Source organism: Tasmannia lanceolata, unplaced genomic scaffold (assembly GCF_043159265.1).
Source record: "Tasmannia lanceolata isolate RefF3 unplaced genomic scaffold, GAP_Taslan_0.1 ptg000037l, whole genome shotgun sequence".
In the NCBI taxonomy this organism is placed as follows: Eukaryota; Viridiplantae; Streptophyta; class Magnoliopsida; order Canellales; family Winteraceae; genus Tasmannia; species Tasmannia lanceolata.
This window is the reverse complement of record NW_027518714.1, coordinates 53,178,516-53,194,248: the sequence shown is the minus strand read 5'-3', so window position 1 is coordinate 53,194,248 and position 15,733 is coordinate 53,178,516. Positions and strand designations below refer to the sequence as shown.

General features: G+C 41.0%; 1 protein-coding gene across 1 annotated transcript; it reads right to left on the bottom strand.

The window, feature by feature from the left end:
- Positions 1-13,616: 13,616 nt before the first annotated feature.
- Positions 13,617-15,361, bottom strand: LOC143861574 (protein FAR1-RELATED SEQUENCE 5-like). The gene is made up of 3 exons (XM_077372477.1): positions 14,498-15,361; positions 13,912-14,397; positions 13,617-13,631 (listed from the first exon to the last, which is right to left on the bottom strand). Exons 1-3 carry the CDS (start codon positions 15,359-15,361, stop codon positions 13,617-13,619), a joined length of 1,365 nt encoding a protein of 454 aa, XP_077228592.1.
- Positions 15,362-15,733: the final 372 nt, after the last annotated feature.

Genomic DNA, 15,733 nt, shown 5'->3' with positions numbered 1-15,733 from the left:
GAGACCATTCACAAATGGCCTCGAGAAAAGAGGCACCGTTCACAAACGGGCTCAAAGAATTTAGAGGTTTTCATGAATTTGAATTCGACGTAGAATTGGATTTTTTTTTAATTAAGGATTTGGATTTGATAAATTTTTTTTATTTTTGGAAAATGAGGTACCGTCCGCAAACGGGCTCAAGGAGAAGATGAGACCATTCACAAATGGCCTCGAGAAAAGAGGCACCGTTCACAAACGGGCTCAAAGAGGACATGAGACCATTCACAAATGGACTCAGAGAATGAGAAACCTGTTCACAAACGGGTTCAGGGAGAAGACGAGACCATTCACAAATGGACTCGAGAAATGAGGCACCTTTCACAAAAGGGCTCAAAGAGGACATGAGATTTTTCATGAACTTGAATTTGACGTAAGATTGGATTTGTTTGAATCAGGGATTGGATTTGATGAATTTTTATTTTTGGGAAATGAGGTACCGTCAGCAAACGGGCTCAAGGAAAAGACGAGACCATTCACAAATGGCCTCGAGAAAAGAGGCACCGTTCACAAACGGGCTCGAAGAATTTAGAGGTTTTCATGAATTTGAATTTGACGTAGAATTGGATTTGATGAATTTTGGATTTTTTTTTTTTTTTTTTTTGAACTCAATGAAATCGGGGACATTATAGATCGCGCCCAGTAAAGACAGTGGAAACCAAGACTTTGACGAATGATGAGACGACCAACCTTATGAACGAAGAACCATTAGTAACAAGGATGGATTAGGAACACTTTTATGAAACTTCAACAAGATTTTTCTCAATGAGACTGTTGGTCTTGTCTTCTGGGGATTTTGATAACTGAAACCTTGAACAAGACATTTGAGATTGGTAATTTAGAACAATGGCTCTCTCGGATATAATCATGGAAAAGTGGGATTTGCCTCTTGACAGGTGTTTAGATAAACATTTCTTGACCAGGATAGTATTTAACAAACTGGAAGGAGATTCCGAATTTTAATGGTTCGTCTTTCTGAGAAATTGGCTCAACCACCATTGCATCTGGGGCTCTTCCAAGCTTAAGGTGCCTTCCTGGGGTATGATCTTTTTACGGAAGCTGGGCTTTCTGATGTTTCTACTTCTGAACTCTTCTGAGTTGATCTTCTTTGAAATGTAGCTGTTTGACTAGATTCTCGAACCCTTTCAGGTATAATTGCAGGGAGCTGCCTAGGCCGGGCCTCTTTCACCAAGACAGTTACATCATTTGGACATAGGAACGACGATTGACTCTTTCTAAAGAGAAAACTTAGATGAAAGGCACTACTCAAAGGATTGAGCAGCCCTGAAGGAGTGAACTTAGAATAACAAAGATTGACTGACTATACTGGCAAACACAGTGATGCTTCTGACTTAGTTAACGTTTTATTTGGTAAATCTATCATTTCAAGGAATTTTTTTTTTTTTTTTTTTTTGAAATCGTAAACACTGGACTTCTTCCTCGAAACAGTAATGCCTCAAGAATTTAATTACGACCCCTAAGATTGCTTAGCTTCAATGCCCCCAGTTTTGAGGATATCACTTGAATTTGCTTGAACTTCAGTTGATCTTCAGTCTTGATACCGGCTGTTGCCTTCTTATACTGATTCTCTTACCGTGACCAAGTCATCTCTTCAGGGTTTTTAACTTGGCGGACCGCGCTAGCCTTAACTTTTGCCTGAACCACCTTTCTAGGTTTTCGATCCAGCAGGCTATCCCCTTAGCTTTTGCCTAAGCCTCCCTTTTGGGTTTTCAACTTAGCAGGGGAATGATCTTAAATTTTGCCTAGACCGCCCTTTCAGGTTTTCAGTCTAGCAGATCTTCAAACTCCGTTCTTTTTCTTATTCATCATTTTTTTTTATTGTGTCTCGGGATCTAGCTCATTAGTTCTGAACACCGGAAGGACTTTATAGGTAGGATAGGGTTTTTCAAAGAATGGCTTAAGGCTCAACAAAGATTTCGACCGAACCTGTGAACAGGTTGCCTACATATCCCAAGGTAGGAATCAGGTCGTGTGTAGGTCAAGGCGAATGCCCCTAGTTTGAAGATAAATTGTTTGAAGGTTAATTGATTTTTCTTTTTTCTTTTCTTTCTGGAATAATTAACTTCTCTTCTTTTGGAACTTGTCCCTCTTTTTTTTTTTTTTGGAACGATTGATTTTTCTTTTTCTTTTCTTTTTTTTGAATCGACCGAATTCGGTTTAACCGAGCTGCCTACGTACCCCAGTGTAGGGATCAGGTCTCGCGTAGTTCGGGGGCGAATGCCCCGAGTTTGATGGGTTTTCAAGAAAATTTTACTCAGGCTCGAAGGGTTTGCAATCGGTATTCTTTTGACGTTGGGTTCTGATTTTGGGATTTATTCGGCCAAAGGAGGCCTTCTGATGTTCAAATTGGGAATCGATCCAGGTTACTAGAGTCCCTCTGGTACTGATTATTTATTTATTATTATTTTTCTCTTTTGTTTTTTTTTTTTTTCGCGGAGTTTGACGGCATTTCCAGGTAAGAGATAATGGATCTTCTTCTTTCAAGATTCTAATACGTGCTTTTGACTTTCATAGAGCGAAACTTGTTCTTTGACATCCTCCATCTATGGATTCGTACTCTCGATATCTGATGATCACTTTTCATTGTTTGCTCTTGAACTTTTCATCTTGAATTTGTTGGCTTTATGTTATGAATTTGAGAACCAAGGTCATTGATTAGAAATATGAAAGTTGTTTCCACTCTATGCCCCTTGTATAGCATATATCTTCTCACTTTCTTCATTTTCTTTGAGCTTTCCATCTATGTCTTGCCCCTGGTATCGGTTGTAGCTTTTCTAGACAATCTTCTTATTCTTGAAATAATTTTATCAATTCTTCACACTCTTTAGAGGGTAATGTATTTTCAATCGGCATTCACTGAATCAAAGTTTCAGTGCCAGTGTTTATCATTTCAATTTCATCTTTGAAAGGTTGGGATTGGCGCTCCTCCTCTCGTTCAAGTAATTGCTGTGACTCAAGTGGAGTTTCGTCAATTTTGTCCTCATTTGAGGAGGGAGTCTTATTTTAAGATCAGAAGCACACTTAAGAAACAGACACAAGTGAACTTTTTGGAACTGACTGAAATTTTATTTAAAGAAAAGCTATTACATCAGATGACCTATCCTGAACATGCTCAGGATTCACAACTCTAAATAAGAAAGGGAAACAGAAGATAACTTGCCTGGACTAGGCATTGACCTTTAACTGTAAGACCGGACTCAACAATTATACTGACCATGATGACTGACTCAACATAAAATAGTAAGTGACTAAAACTTTAACTGCTGCAACTGTTTGGCGTTGAAGGCTCGGCGAAGGCTGGTTCGTTCTGAACATCATCATGGCTGATACTTTCAATTTTGGACAATGATGACTGATTCGCATAGGGAAATGCCCCTAGCTCAAGGATTCTGAGAGTGAACTCTGAAGGACTTAGCAAAATAATCTTGAAAAGGTAGCCCCTAGAGGAGGAAGAGACCAGGGGTACAAGCAAGATTGGATTATCTGGACCAGGCATGATCAGATCATGAGATTGCATAATCAAAAGATTGTGAGATTCTGCTCCTGCCAGTTAGGGGATGGCATGAAGATACGATCGAATTGTATGACAGAAGAATGAAAGACGCACGATCAAGAGATTAGATGAGATAGCATAAGATTGCTTTCAACGGATAGATCATGAATGACTAATCCTATGAGATCTTTGGAAATGATGGGATTTATATCCTAACCCAAAGGGAATTTTTTTTTTTCACATTTTATCAGTGTTACCTGAAGGCATCAACCCTAATCCTAATCTATCGGAGTGGAGAGAGAATCTCGACTCATGACTTTGTTCGTGTATCTAAGGACCGATCGTGACCATTGGAAGATGGACCACGGCCTAATCTAGACACAAATAGGTAGGATATCCTAAACTAGGCTCACACACGTGATGCACATGTGTTCGTATACTACATGCATGTGTGGGTTAATCTAGGGGTAAGGCCAAGAGTTCCCTTAGCGCGAATCCGTGTTCGATATACTGTACCAGTGTCCGGCGTATCAGTACGTGAACAAGAGATCCGTTTACGTACCATACAGGTACTAGGCTAAGGGTGGAATGCTTCTCTAGCACAGAGGCACCAGGTGATGAAATCCCAGTCAACCATGCTAGATAACACTCCGGGTTCCTAAAATAGGATGTGTGTGTACGTGAGATGCAAGGGTTTAGATGCAAGTGATGTAGGTGTGTGCAATATGTTTGCGCAATCTATGATGCCTTCAGGTTTTGTTAGATTAAGTTCAAGTAAAATGTGATGAGAAACTAAAACAAGACAAACTAATCTAACAAGTATAGAGTTTTTATGAGCCAGTTAAATTAAATTCAAATGAATTATCTTTTGAAATTTTAATGAAGTTAGGTGGTCCCCAGCAGAGTCGCCAAACTGTGGTACCCGATCCCGCGAGGGAGGGTGGGGCGCGAGCCGCCGCGCTCTCTCTCTTGGTCTCTCGTTCCCACGCGATTGGCGTGTGCATTTTAATGTTGATTTGAATTAATCTTTCCTGTGAACTTGGGATCACTAAGGCAATCCGAATTCCACACGAAAGAGACTGACAGAGTCGCCACCTAGATGTGGGATCTAGGACCCGTAATTAACCAGAAATCTAGACTCGCTACCTGGTTACGAGAATGGAAGGTATGGGGAGTTATCCACCACATGCACCATTCTTGCCCGATAATCGGTCTTCGATTCCAAAAGCTAACTCTTTTAAATTTATTTTAAATGGCTCATTCAACTCTATGTTAATGTGCGAACTAAGTGACATGCATCCTATGATCTAATTTCAATGTGAATCCTAAATGTGTATCTTGATTTATTAATTTGTCTGGATTCAATCTAAGTGAAAGTTCTCCTAAAATTCTAATTTCATGGAAAGTCCTAAGTGATTTGATTAAGCATTTACAAGAAAATTAATATACAAAACACCACAATTTGTTTGTGGTGCCGACTCGCGGGTGGTATGCCATCAGACATCCAAGCTGCCTACGTACCCAAGCCTCACTGGGATCAGAGTCGACGTAGTTCGGTGCACCTAAGCTAAGCTACATATGCCTAACTCAACTAGGACACCGATCTAGACGGGATTGACTGTTTCAACAGTTTTAAGAGAAGTTATTTAATTCAAGTTGAGGATTTTATTATCTTAGGATTTCATCGAAGATGCTATATGATCCTATCTAAATGCAAGTTGTCCCTTAGACTAATGCAGGTTAGCCTACATCCTAGTTTACTAGGCTTGTCCTAGGGAAAAACTGGATGACTAGTGTAACTTGACCTATGGCACGGTTGCTATACATAGCAAGCGTCCGTGATGAGGCTGGACTCCTAACTCTAGGACTCCCTAAAACTTAGGACACAACACGACACGACACCATTGTTCCTAAATTGGGCTCTAAGGGTTCTTACGACGGAAACCATAATCCAATGGTTCCGAGAGACACGAGATGAATCGAGATGATGAATAGTGTGAGGGAATGGGAAAGATAGAGAAAGGTGCGACTGAACTTGGGAGTGCCAAATTGCCTACGTACCCCGTGATGGGGATCAAGCCACACGTAGTTCCACTGGCGAGGTTGCTTGGATTTTGGAAGACAGAATTGGTATTTGTATCTGGAATCGGGTTTGCATTTGAGCATTGGACTTGAGATTCAGAAACATTGATCTAGCAATGGGATTTTGGAATTGGGAATTTGCATCAAAGAATTGAGCATATAGGAATCATCAAGGGTTTGAATTTTCGGAATTCAAAGTGGGCGGGCTTATGAGATTTGGCCAAATGGATTCAGACATGCGACTCGGATTGTGTTGGGATATGACTTGGTTGGATTGGGTTAATGGTTAGGGTCAAGTGAGTCAGGTCTAAGTTAGGAGCAAACCCGAGACTAGCCATGGTCTAACTAGGAGGAAGCAGGGTACAAACCAGGGTGCGGACCAGGGTGCACCAGGGTGCGAACCAGCAGGGAACCAGGGTGCGAACCAGCAGGGGAACCAGGGTGCAACCAGCAGGGAACCTGGGTGCAACCAGCAGCGAACCTGGGTGCGAACCAGCAGGGAACCAGGGTGCGAACCAGCAGGGGAACCAGGGTGCAACCAGGAGGGAACCTGGGTGCAACCAGCAGCGAACTTGGGTGCAACCAGGGTCTAACCAGAGTGCGAACCAGCAGGGAACCAGGGTGCGAACCAATATCGAACCAGGGTGCGAACCAGTAGGGAACCAGGGTGCAACCAGCAGGGAACCAGGGTGCAACCAGTAGGGAACCAGGGTGCAACCAGCAGGGGAACCAGGGTGCGAATCAGTAGGGAACCAGGGTGCAACCAGCATCGAACCTGGGTGCAACCAGCAGCGAACCTGGGTGCAACCAGGGTCTAACCAGAGGCTAACCAGGGGGAAAACGGACCCTACATGCTTCCTAACATGGTTTTTCTTTTAAAGTAAAAGATATGCATGAAAACAGACCCTACATAGAATTGAAATAAATGCCTACCTCTTTGGAAACCCACTTTGTGTTTGATTTTTCTTTGATGTTAATTCCTTGAAGATGATTCCTTGCTTGATAATGACTGCTTTTGATATATATCACCCAACGTATAAAATCAACCGATCCGGCAAGGATGGCCGAACCCTTGAAGAGATGAGGGAGAGGGATGAATTTTCTAAGAGAGGGGTTCTTTTTCTTCTTCTCTTGGATGGTGGGATGAGAGGGTATTTATAGGAGAATGGGATAGGAGGTTAGGTGAGGTTAGGTGAGGTTAGGTAAGGTTAGGTGAGGTTAGATGAGGTTAGGTGAGGTTTGAATGGTTAGGATGAGAGGAGAGGTTAGGTGAGGTTAGGTGAGGTTTGGATGGTTAGGATGAGAGGAGAGGTTAGGTGGTTTTGGATGGTTAGACCCAGGTCAAGATCTGCCATTGATCTAACGATTTACGGAAATCGGGTCTCAGAATGGAATCAGGGTCCGGGCTATGAAGTGACCCTAGCTTATTTTGTCCCGATTGATGATCCGTAATGTCAGATCAAGATATTAATGACCTAAAACATATAAATCAATGATAGAGGGGGTTCTCACATGGATTTAACACACTAATTTCTTTGTTGATTAGTGTGGGACACAGATCCTGCAAGAGGGGCGGGGCGCGAGCCGCCGCGCTCTCTCTTGGTCTCTCGTACCCACGCGATTGGCGTGTGCATTTTAATTATTGATTTGAATTCGTCTTTCCTGTGAACTTGGGATCACTAAGGCAATCCGAATTCCACACGAAAGAGACTGACAGAGTCGCCACCTAGATGTGGGATCTAGGACCCATAATTAACCAGAAATCTAGACTCGCTACCTGGTTACGAGAATGGAAGGTATGGGGAGTTATCCACCACATGCACCATTCCTGCCCGATAATCGGTCTTCGATTCCAAAAGCTAACTCTTTTAAATTTATTTTAAATGGCTCATTCAACTCTATGTTAATGTGCGAACTAAGTGACATGCATCCTATGATCTAATTTCAATGTGAATCCTAAATGTGTATCTTGATTTATTAATTTGTTTGGATTCAATCTAAGTGAAAGTTCTCCTAGAATTCTAATTTCATGGAAAGCCCTAAATGATTTGATTAAGCATTTACAAAAAAATTAATATACAAAACACCACAATTTGTTGTGATGCCGACTCGCGGGTGGTATGCCATCAGACATCCAAGCTGCCTACGTACCCAAGCCTCACTGGGATCAGAGTCGACGTAGTTCGGTGCACCTAAGCTAAGCTACTTATGCCTAACTCAACTAGGACACCGACCTAGACGGGATTGACTGTTTCAACAGTTTTAGGAGAAGTTATTTAATTCAAGTTGAGGATTTTATTATCTTAGGATTTCATCTAAGATGCTATATGATTCTCATCTAAATGCAAATGGTCCCTTAGACTAATGCAGGTTTGCCTACATCCTAGTTTACTAGGCTTGTCCTAGGGAAAGATTGGGTGACTAGTGTAACTAGACCTATGGCACGGTTGCTATACATAGCAAACGTCCGTGATGAGGCTGGACTCCTAACTCTAGGACTCCCTAAAACCTAAGACTCCCTAAAACTTAGGACACGACACGACACCGGTGTTCCTAAATTGGGCTCTAAGGGTCCTTACGACGGAAACCATAATCCAATGGTTCCGAGAGACACGAGATGAATCGAGATGATGAATAGTGTGAGGGAATGGGAAAGATAGAGAAAGGTGCGACTGAACTTGGGAGTGCCAAATTGCCTACGTACCCCGTGATGGGGATCAAGCCACACGTAGTTCCACTGGGGAGGTTGCTTGGATTTTGGAAAACAGGTTTGGTATTTGGATCAGGAATCGGGTTTGTATTTGAGCATTGGACTTGAGATTCAAAAACATTGATATAGCAATGGGATTTTGGAATTGGGAATTTGCATCAAAGAATTGAGCATATTGGAATCATCAAGGGTTTGAATTTTCGGAATTCAAAGTGGGCGGGCTTATGAGATTCGGCCAAATGGATTCAGACATGCGACTCGGATTGTGTTGGGATATGACTTGGTTGGATTGGGTTAATGGTTAGGGTCAAGTGAGTCGGGTCTAAGTTAGGAGCAAACCCGAGACTAGCCATGGTCTAACTAGGAGGAAGCAGGGTACAAACCAGGGTGCGGACCAGGGTGCACCAGGGTGCGAACCAGCAGGGAACCAGGGTGCGAACCAGCAGGGAACCAGGGTGCGAACCAGCAGGGGAACCAGGGTGCAACCAGCAGGGAACCTGGGTGCAACCAGCAGCGAACCTGGGTGCAACCAGGGTCTAACCAGAGTGCGAACCAGCAGGGAACCAGGGTGCGAACCAATATCGAACCAGGGTGCGAACCAGTAGGGAACCAGGGTGCAACCAGCAGGGAACCAGGGTGCAACCAGTAGGGAACCAGGGTGCAACCAGCAGGGGAACCAGGGTGCGAATCAGTAGGGAACCAGGGTGCAACCAGCATCGAACCTGGGTGCAACCAGCAGCGAACCTGGGTGCAACCAGGGTCTAACCAGAGGCTAACCAGGGGGAAAACGGACCCTACATGCTTCCTAACATGGTTTTTCTTTTAAAGTAAAAGATATGCATGAAAACAGACCCTACATAGAATTGAAATAAATGCCTACCTCTTTGGAAACCCACTTTGTGTTTGATTTTTCTTTGATGTTAATTCCTTGAAGATGATTCCTTGCTTGATAATGACTGCTTTTGATATATATCACCCAACGTATAAAATCAACCGATCCGGCAAGGATGGCCGAACCCTTGAAGAGATGAGGGAGAGGGATGAATTTTCTAAGAGAGGGGTTCTTTTTCTTCTTCTCTTGGATGGTGGGATGAGAGGGTATTTATAGGAGAATGGGATAGGAGGTTAGGTGAGGTTAGGTGAGGTTAGGTAAGGTTAGGTGAGGTTAGATGAGGTTAGGTGAGGTTTGAATGGTTAGGATGAGAGGAGAGGTTAGGTGAGGTTAGGTGAGGTTTGGATGGTTAGGATGAGAGGAGAGGTTAGGTGGTTTTGGATGGTTAGACCCAGGTCAAGATCTGCCATTGATCTAACGATTTACGGAAATCGGGTCTCGGAATGGAATCAGGGTCCGGGCTATGAAGTGACCCTAGCTTATTTTGTCCCGATTGATGATCCGTAATGTCAGATCAAGATATTAATGACCTAAAACATATAAATCAATGATAGAGGGGGTTCTCACATGGATTTAACACACTAATTTCTTTGTTGATTAAAACAAAACAAAATGGGGTGTCTACAAGCGTACGCAGAAAAGGTGCGGTAGAGTGTGAAAATTTTGATTGGGCCCACGCAATGGTCGCGCGTTTGAAGCAAAAAAAAAAAAAAAACCCACATTCGTTCGTCGACAGAAGCTTTTCTACAGAGAAGAAGAAAAACCCAAAACCCGTACGTAGGTGAGGTGCGATTTTGCCGCCTCCTTCTCCGGGCGCCGCCTCCTTCTACGAAGGGCGCCACCTCACAGGTATGGGTTTTTCCTTTTTTTTTTTTGAAGAACCAAAACCCGTACATAGGTGAGGTGCAATTTTGCCACCTCCTTCTCCGGGCGCCACGTTCGTACACCTCATAGGTATGTTTTTCCTTTTTTTTGGATTATACCTAATCTAGGGTTTTTGTTTTTCTTCCACATATTGTAAAGGGTTTATTTTTTTTCTAGGGTTTCGTTTGATGTCATATAGGGTTTATTTTTTCGCTTATTTGTGGATGTATCTTTGTCTTTTTTTGGTTGCTTTTGTTTCTTTTGTTTCTAGGGTTTCTTTGATGTGTTGTTTTCAGGTTTATTTTGTTTATTTTATTTCTTTTCAAAGTCTATATTTAGGATGAAATCAGTGTTTGGAGTTAAAAAATCCTTGTTCTTCATTATGTATTTAGGATGAAATCAATGTTTTGGGTTTTTCCCTCTACGGTTTATGTGGAATGAAGAAAAAAAAAAACCTTACTGATTTGGGTTTAATGCCCTCTACGGTTTCTGTGATATTTGGTTTTAATGCCTACTGATTTGTTGTGGAATGAAGAAATTAAAAAAAAAAACCTAAATCAGTAACAAGAGGGTTTTATTTACACGAGAGATCCTAAAAATCTAACTTTTCTTACTCTTTTTGTTCATTGATTTAGGGTTGTTGGTATTGATTTTGCGTGGATTAAAGACTGGGATTTAGGATTTTCTTTTCACAAGAGACCATCATAATCAAGGTTTTACTCCATTTTTGTTCACTAATTTGGGGTTTTCTACTACTGATTTTCTGTAGGTTTATTACCTAAACCTGATGTTAGGTTTTACATTGCTTATGAATGTATTGTGTATTTTTTCTTTTGCAGCTCAGAGAAAGTAAGTAATGGCTTCCTCAACTCACTCATCTGGTAGCGTTGGATCAAACTTCCAGAACTGTTCCTGTCAGGTGCCTGTAGTTTGTAGAATTACCCAAAGTAACAAAAACGATAACCAAGGACGCCCTTACTACAGTTGTGCGGGACTGAAAGTAAGTAAACAATAAATAATTGTTGTGTAGTCCTATTCTTTGTAACTTGTCGAATTTCTAACATTTTAAATAAAATACAGGGAGGCAAGTGCGGGTATTTCCTTCGGGGTGATTTGGACAGGACCATATTGGGGAGGGAGGAGAATATGATGTTTGAAGAACGCATCATAGCGTTGGAGACGGAGAATATGATGTTTAAAGACCGCATCATAGCATTGGAGAAGGAGAATATGATGTTTGAAGTCCGCATGAGGGAGTTGGAGAAGGATAATAGGATGTTTCAAGATCGCATCATATCATTGGAGAAGGAAAACACCATGCTAAAGAATGAGATTAGCATGGTTAAAGTTTTAGGAGTCATAGGTGTTTTGTTCTTAGTTTTCTTGTTCAGTAAGTAATGTGGTTGGTGGAAATTAAAGAAATTTGAAGAGACTTGTATATTTTGAGTGTTGTAGACATATTGAACCCTATTAGATAGATGGTTTTATAAGCTCTTTTATATCATATGGTCATGTCCTCATCTCTTGATGCTTGTGATTTGTTTATGCCGTTCTTTGTTGAATGTAGATGATTGTGATTTGGTCTGCAAATAGGAAATTCCGAAGAGAACAGATGAAATTGGTGGGACAAATAAAGTGGGGGCCAATTATTCAAGAATGCAGAGAGAGAAGTACATATTTGCCTCTTTTTTTATTTGGAGAGCCTCCTCTACTGTATTTATGACTACTCTTTTAGAGAGGGCTATGCCAAGTAAGAAAAAGAGGGTGAATAGAATCCACATGCTATGACAACTCTTTTATGTGCCACATATAGTTCGTGGGCATTTTCTCCACAAAAAAAAAGTTCATGGGCATTGAAGGCTGCTTTTGTCCGAACTTTCTTGATGTAGCTTTCTGAATTGGGATTTAAAGTAGGTATAAGGTGTTGTTCGCTACGGATTTCAAAAAATCAGTAGGTAAAAGGTGTTTTTCCCTATGAAATTTCCAAAAAATCGGTAGGGGGAAGGTTCTTTTCCCTACAGAATTTCTAAATAAATTCGTGGGGATAGCCTTTTCAATTTTTTTTAATCCATTGATGAATACATTCATAAATCTTTGCCATTTTACCTTACGACGGGTGTGTCAATTTAGGTATAAATGCGGGGATAGAATCAAAAGTGATTATATATTCTTCTGCAAAAGGCATTATTAATTTTTTTATGTGAACCAAGTTTGCTAAATGAATAAGCTGTGGTGTGTTTCCGGACTTCTGCTGACGGTCAAGACTTTCCACTTTCACAAGGCTCGCCTACTTTGTTACCATGTCAGAATTTCAAGAAGGGTGGAGCACTTTTTCTCATTGATAAAAAAATCAACTCAATAAATTTTTGTGATACAAGTGAATATAAAATAGCATTACTATCATCCAACATTGCATAATAACTAAACTGACGAGAAGAATTAATACTGAGGGACGTCCATCGTAACATAGGGATGGCGAAAATATCCCTATCGGTGAAGCGAAATGAATTATGGAAGCATGTGAAAAGTCCCAATAGTTCAAGTGATTTTCATCTGCTTATTTTTTAATATCACTGTAATAATCAAGCATGATTCTATTCCCTTATCATATCTATTGTTTCCCCTCATTGATTTTGAGAAGTTCGAAGATTACAAGTAGTGTTTTTTTTAGGGACTTGCTAGCGTCCCTCTCAGAAGGCATTTCGCGGATGGCCTGTTGCATGTGAGAGCAGCCACCTCATCAATGAAGACAAAATATGCTGAAAAGTGAGCCCATGTGGAATGAATACAAAAGAGCTGTCACAGCAAAAATTCAATATTATCAGTAGACATAGAAAAATTCAGGTCATACAGTAACTAGATGTTCAGAATTAATTAGTCTCAAAATAGTCCTTTCCATCCAACACATAATGCTCAAGTGAAAGGGGTTCATTTACAAATTTGAACACTCGGTTTGTTAATGGAAATTATTCTAAACCAAACGAATCAATAATGGAAGCCTAGAGCTGTAATGAATATAGCAATTGGAGAATATGTCATTTCCCAAATTTCTTGGACAAAAATTGAACTAAAATATTTGTGCCAAAATTCTTGATAAACCATTCATCAAATCCATATCACCCAAGTTACTCAATGCCAACAACTCAAACCAAGTAGCTATTTGAAGCATAGTTAAGAAGCCTAATACTATCATACTTAAATGAAAATAATAAGGTGGAGGGGGCTGTTAAGGCCTAAGGAACTTAATATAGCTGGTGATTTCTGCACCCCTTTTAAATGAATTAAGGGAGATGATTTCTGCACCCCTGTTAAGGCCTAAGGAACTTAAAATTTTTCAATACACCTGTTTAAATGAATTAAGGGAGATGATTTCTGCACCCCTTTTCTAGAATAACATAGAAGTACATACATAGTGAACCTGTTTCAATACACATGTTTGGAGTAGAGATAAAAGTATTTTGTCACAAAAATCTATGAACACTTCTGGCAGCCCAACATCACTGAAAAGACCTGAATATTTATTTACTCCAATCCTGAAAAGAAACCAAGAATAATGTCATCAAACAGTGTTTTAGCTTTTATGTAAAGTTATCATGAATAATGTGAGGGGAAAAAACACATAAGAACTCGAAATAAAAGAAACACATACTAACTTACTCGGCGTCTACTCCTCCCCCTCCTCCTCCTCATCCTCCTCTCCATCTTCTTTCCCTGGCCGCTTTCTTTTTTGTTTCTATTACCAAACACAAGAACAAATTATTATTAATGACTAGTTTAAGAAACTTATAACTTAAAAAAGCAATATGTACAGACCTTGGAGTTCTTTTTACAAGTCAACGCAAAATGTCCTTGTTCCCCACAGGATTTGCACGTTCTCTTCTTTGGTTGGGTTGCAGAGGTCTCTATGTTAGATTTCAAACGTGTAGCATTCTTCGGTCGGCCCTTCGTCTTCGCAACTGGGGGGTCTCGAATAGTAATTTCAGGCATTTGACTGACACAAATGTTAGACTGGACTTGGCTACCAATGACTGCTAACTCACTTTCCACTAACTCATCTTTCTTCCTTACTTCTTCTTCAGCCCAAAGTGCACTGCAAAAATCTTCCATCCTTTTCATTACATCCTCCCTCTTACCTGGTCCATCTAGAAGTCGTTGCCATGTTGAGATTAGGCACCACCTCTTAAAGGGATTCATGCCATTACTCTCTTGTGTGCTTGTAGGTAATACACCCCCTTCTCGATATCTAGCCTCAATAGACCACCTCCTTAACATGTAATGCTCAGGGACCATTCTCAATTGCTTAAGGTAAAAAATACGAAGGATATGTTGACATAATATCCCTTCGAAACATAGCACACTCACATCTCGCGGTCACTCCGTCAGAATTGTCATATTGTACCCTGCACCATCTACTCTTCTGATCACTTCTAAGACCTACAGAATACTCTTCCACTGTACCTTCACTGCTTAACTGATCATACCAACAGTTGTTACTACCCTTCAACTCATCCTGAAATTTGTTAAAGATAATACTCGTATAGAATTTATCGGACTCTTCTTCCAATGGGCTATTCGTTTGCATCTTAGGAATCAAATATTTTGACTTGAAATCTTCTTCGGCTTCGGTTTTACGGCGTTGAACAAGTGCCCTTTCATAAGCATTCAAGAACTCATGTAACCCGGTGTTGTTGTTCACATATCCGTCGAAGAAGGAATTCATGCTTTCGCTGCGCTGACTTGATTTCATGCCTGCAGTGAAAGTGGTTCTCCAATATGCCCGCATCCAATGCTCTCGTTGTTCCCACATCCTAGACAACCATTCATTCCCACAAATTTCATATTTGACCACCAAATCTTGCCATTTGTCCTCACACTCCTCTATTTTTTTCGAATGAAAACACCAATTATAATCACGGTAAAAATCACTATCGGTATCCCGCATTTCTACAACTTTCTCAACTAGATGCTTCCATATGTGCCACTCGCAAAACCTATGGTGTGTATTTGGAAAAACTCTTTTAATTGCATTTTTCATGGCCAAGTTCATATCAGTAATTATTACACCCGGAGCTCTACCATGCATGCACGTCAACCACTGCTCAAATACCCAACAAAATGTCTCATCCGTCTCGTCGGCTAGCAGTGTAGATCCGAAAAGGGTTGACTGTTTGTGGTGGTTCAATCCTGTAAACGGTGCAAATGGCAGAGAGAGTCTATTTGTTTTATAGGTAACATAGAAAACAATGACATCATTGAATGTCATGTACGCATCCCTCGCCCTAGCGTCAGCCTAGAACATGGATCGGAAGGTCACATCTGTCTCTAACTCCATCGAGAAAAAGAAGTTTGGGTCTTCCGATCGTTTCTTTTGCAGATGGTTGGCCACTAAGACTCCTTCTTGCCCCAAATTGTTCTTCCTTTTTGCTCTCAAATGGGCAATAACTTGATTTGTTGAGAGCCCACCTGTTACTCCATCGTGGGTCGAATTAATGGCCTTTGCGATCTTAGATTTAGGCATTTGTGTCTCATTGAGACAATCTATCAAAGCCTTAGTACCTTCACTCTTATGAAATCGGTTATGGGAACGAAGCATTTTGGTTTTCAGTGGGGAGGTCAGCTCATGAGAATGGATGTC

Bases quoted from the DNA above. Each gene is read 5' to 3' on its own strand.
- LOC143861574 (XM_077372477.1), bottom strand. From the start codon at position 15,361: ATGACATTCAATGATGTCATTGTTTTCTATGTTACCTATAAAACAAAT. The intron at 14,398-14,497 runs GTACAATATGAC...TTTTACCTTAAG, and splicing joins AGAAGAGTAGATGGTGCAGG to CAATTGAGAATGGTCCCTGA.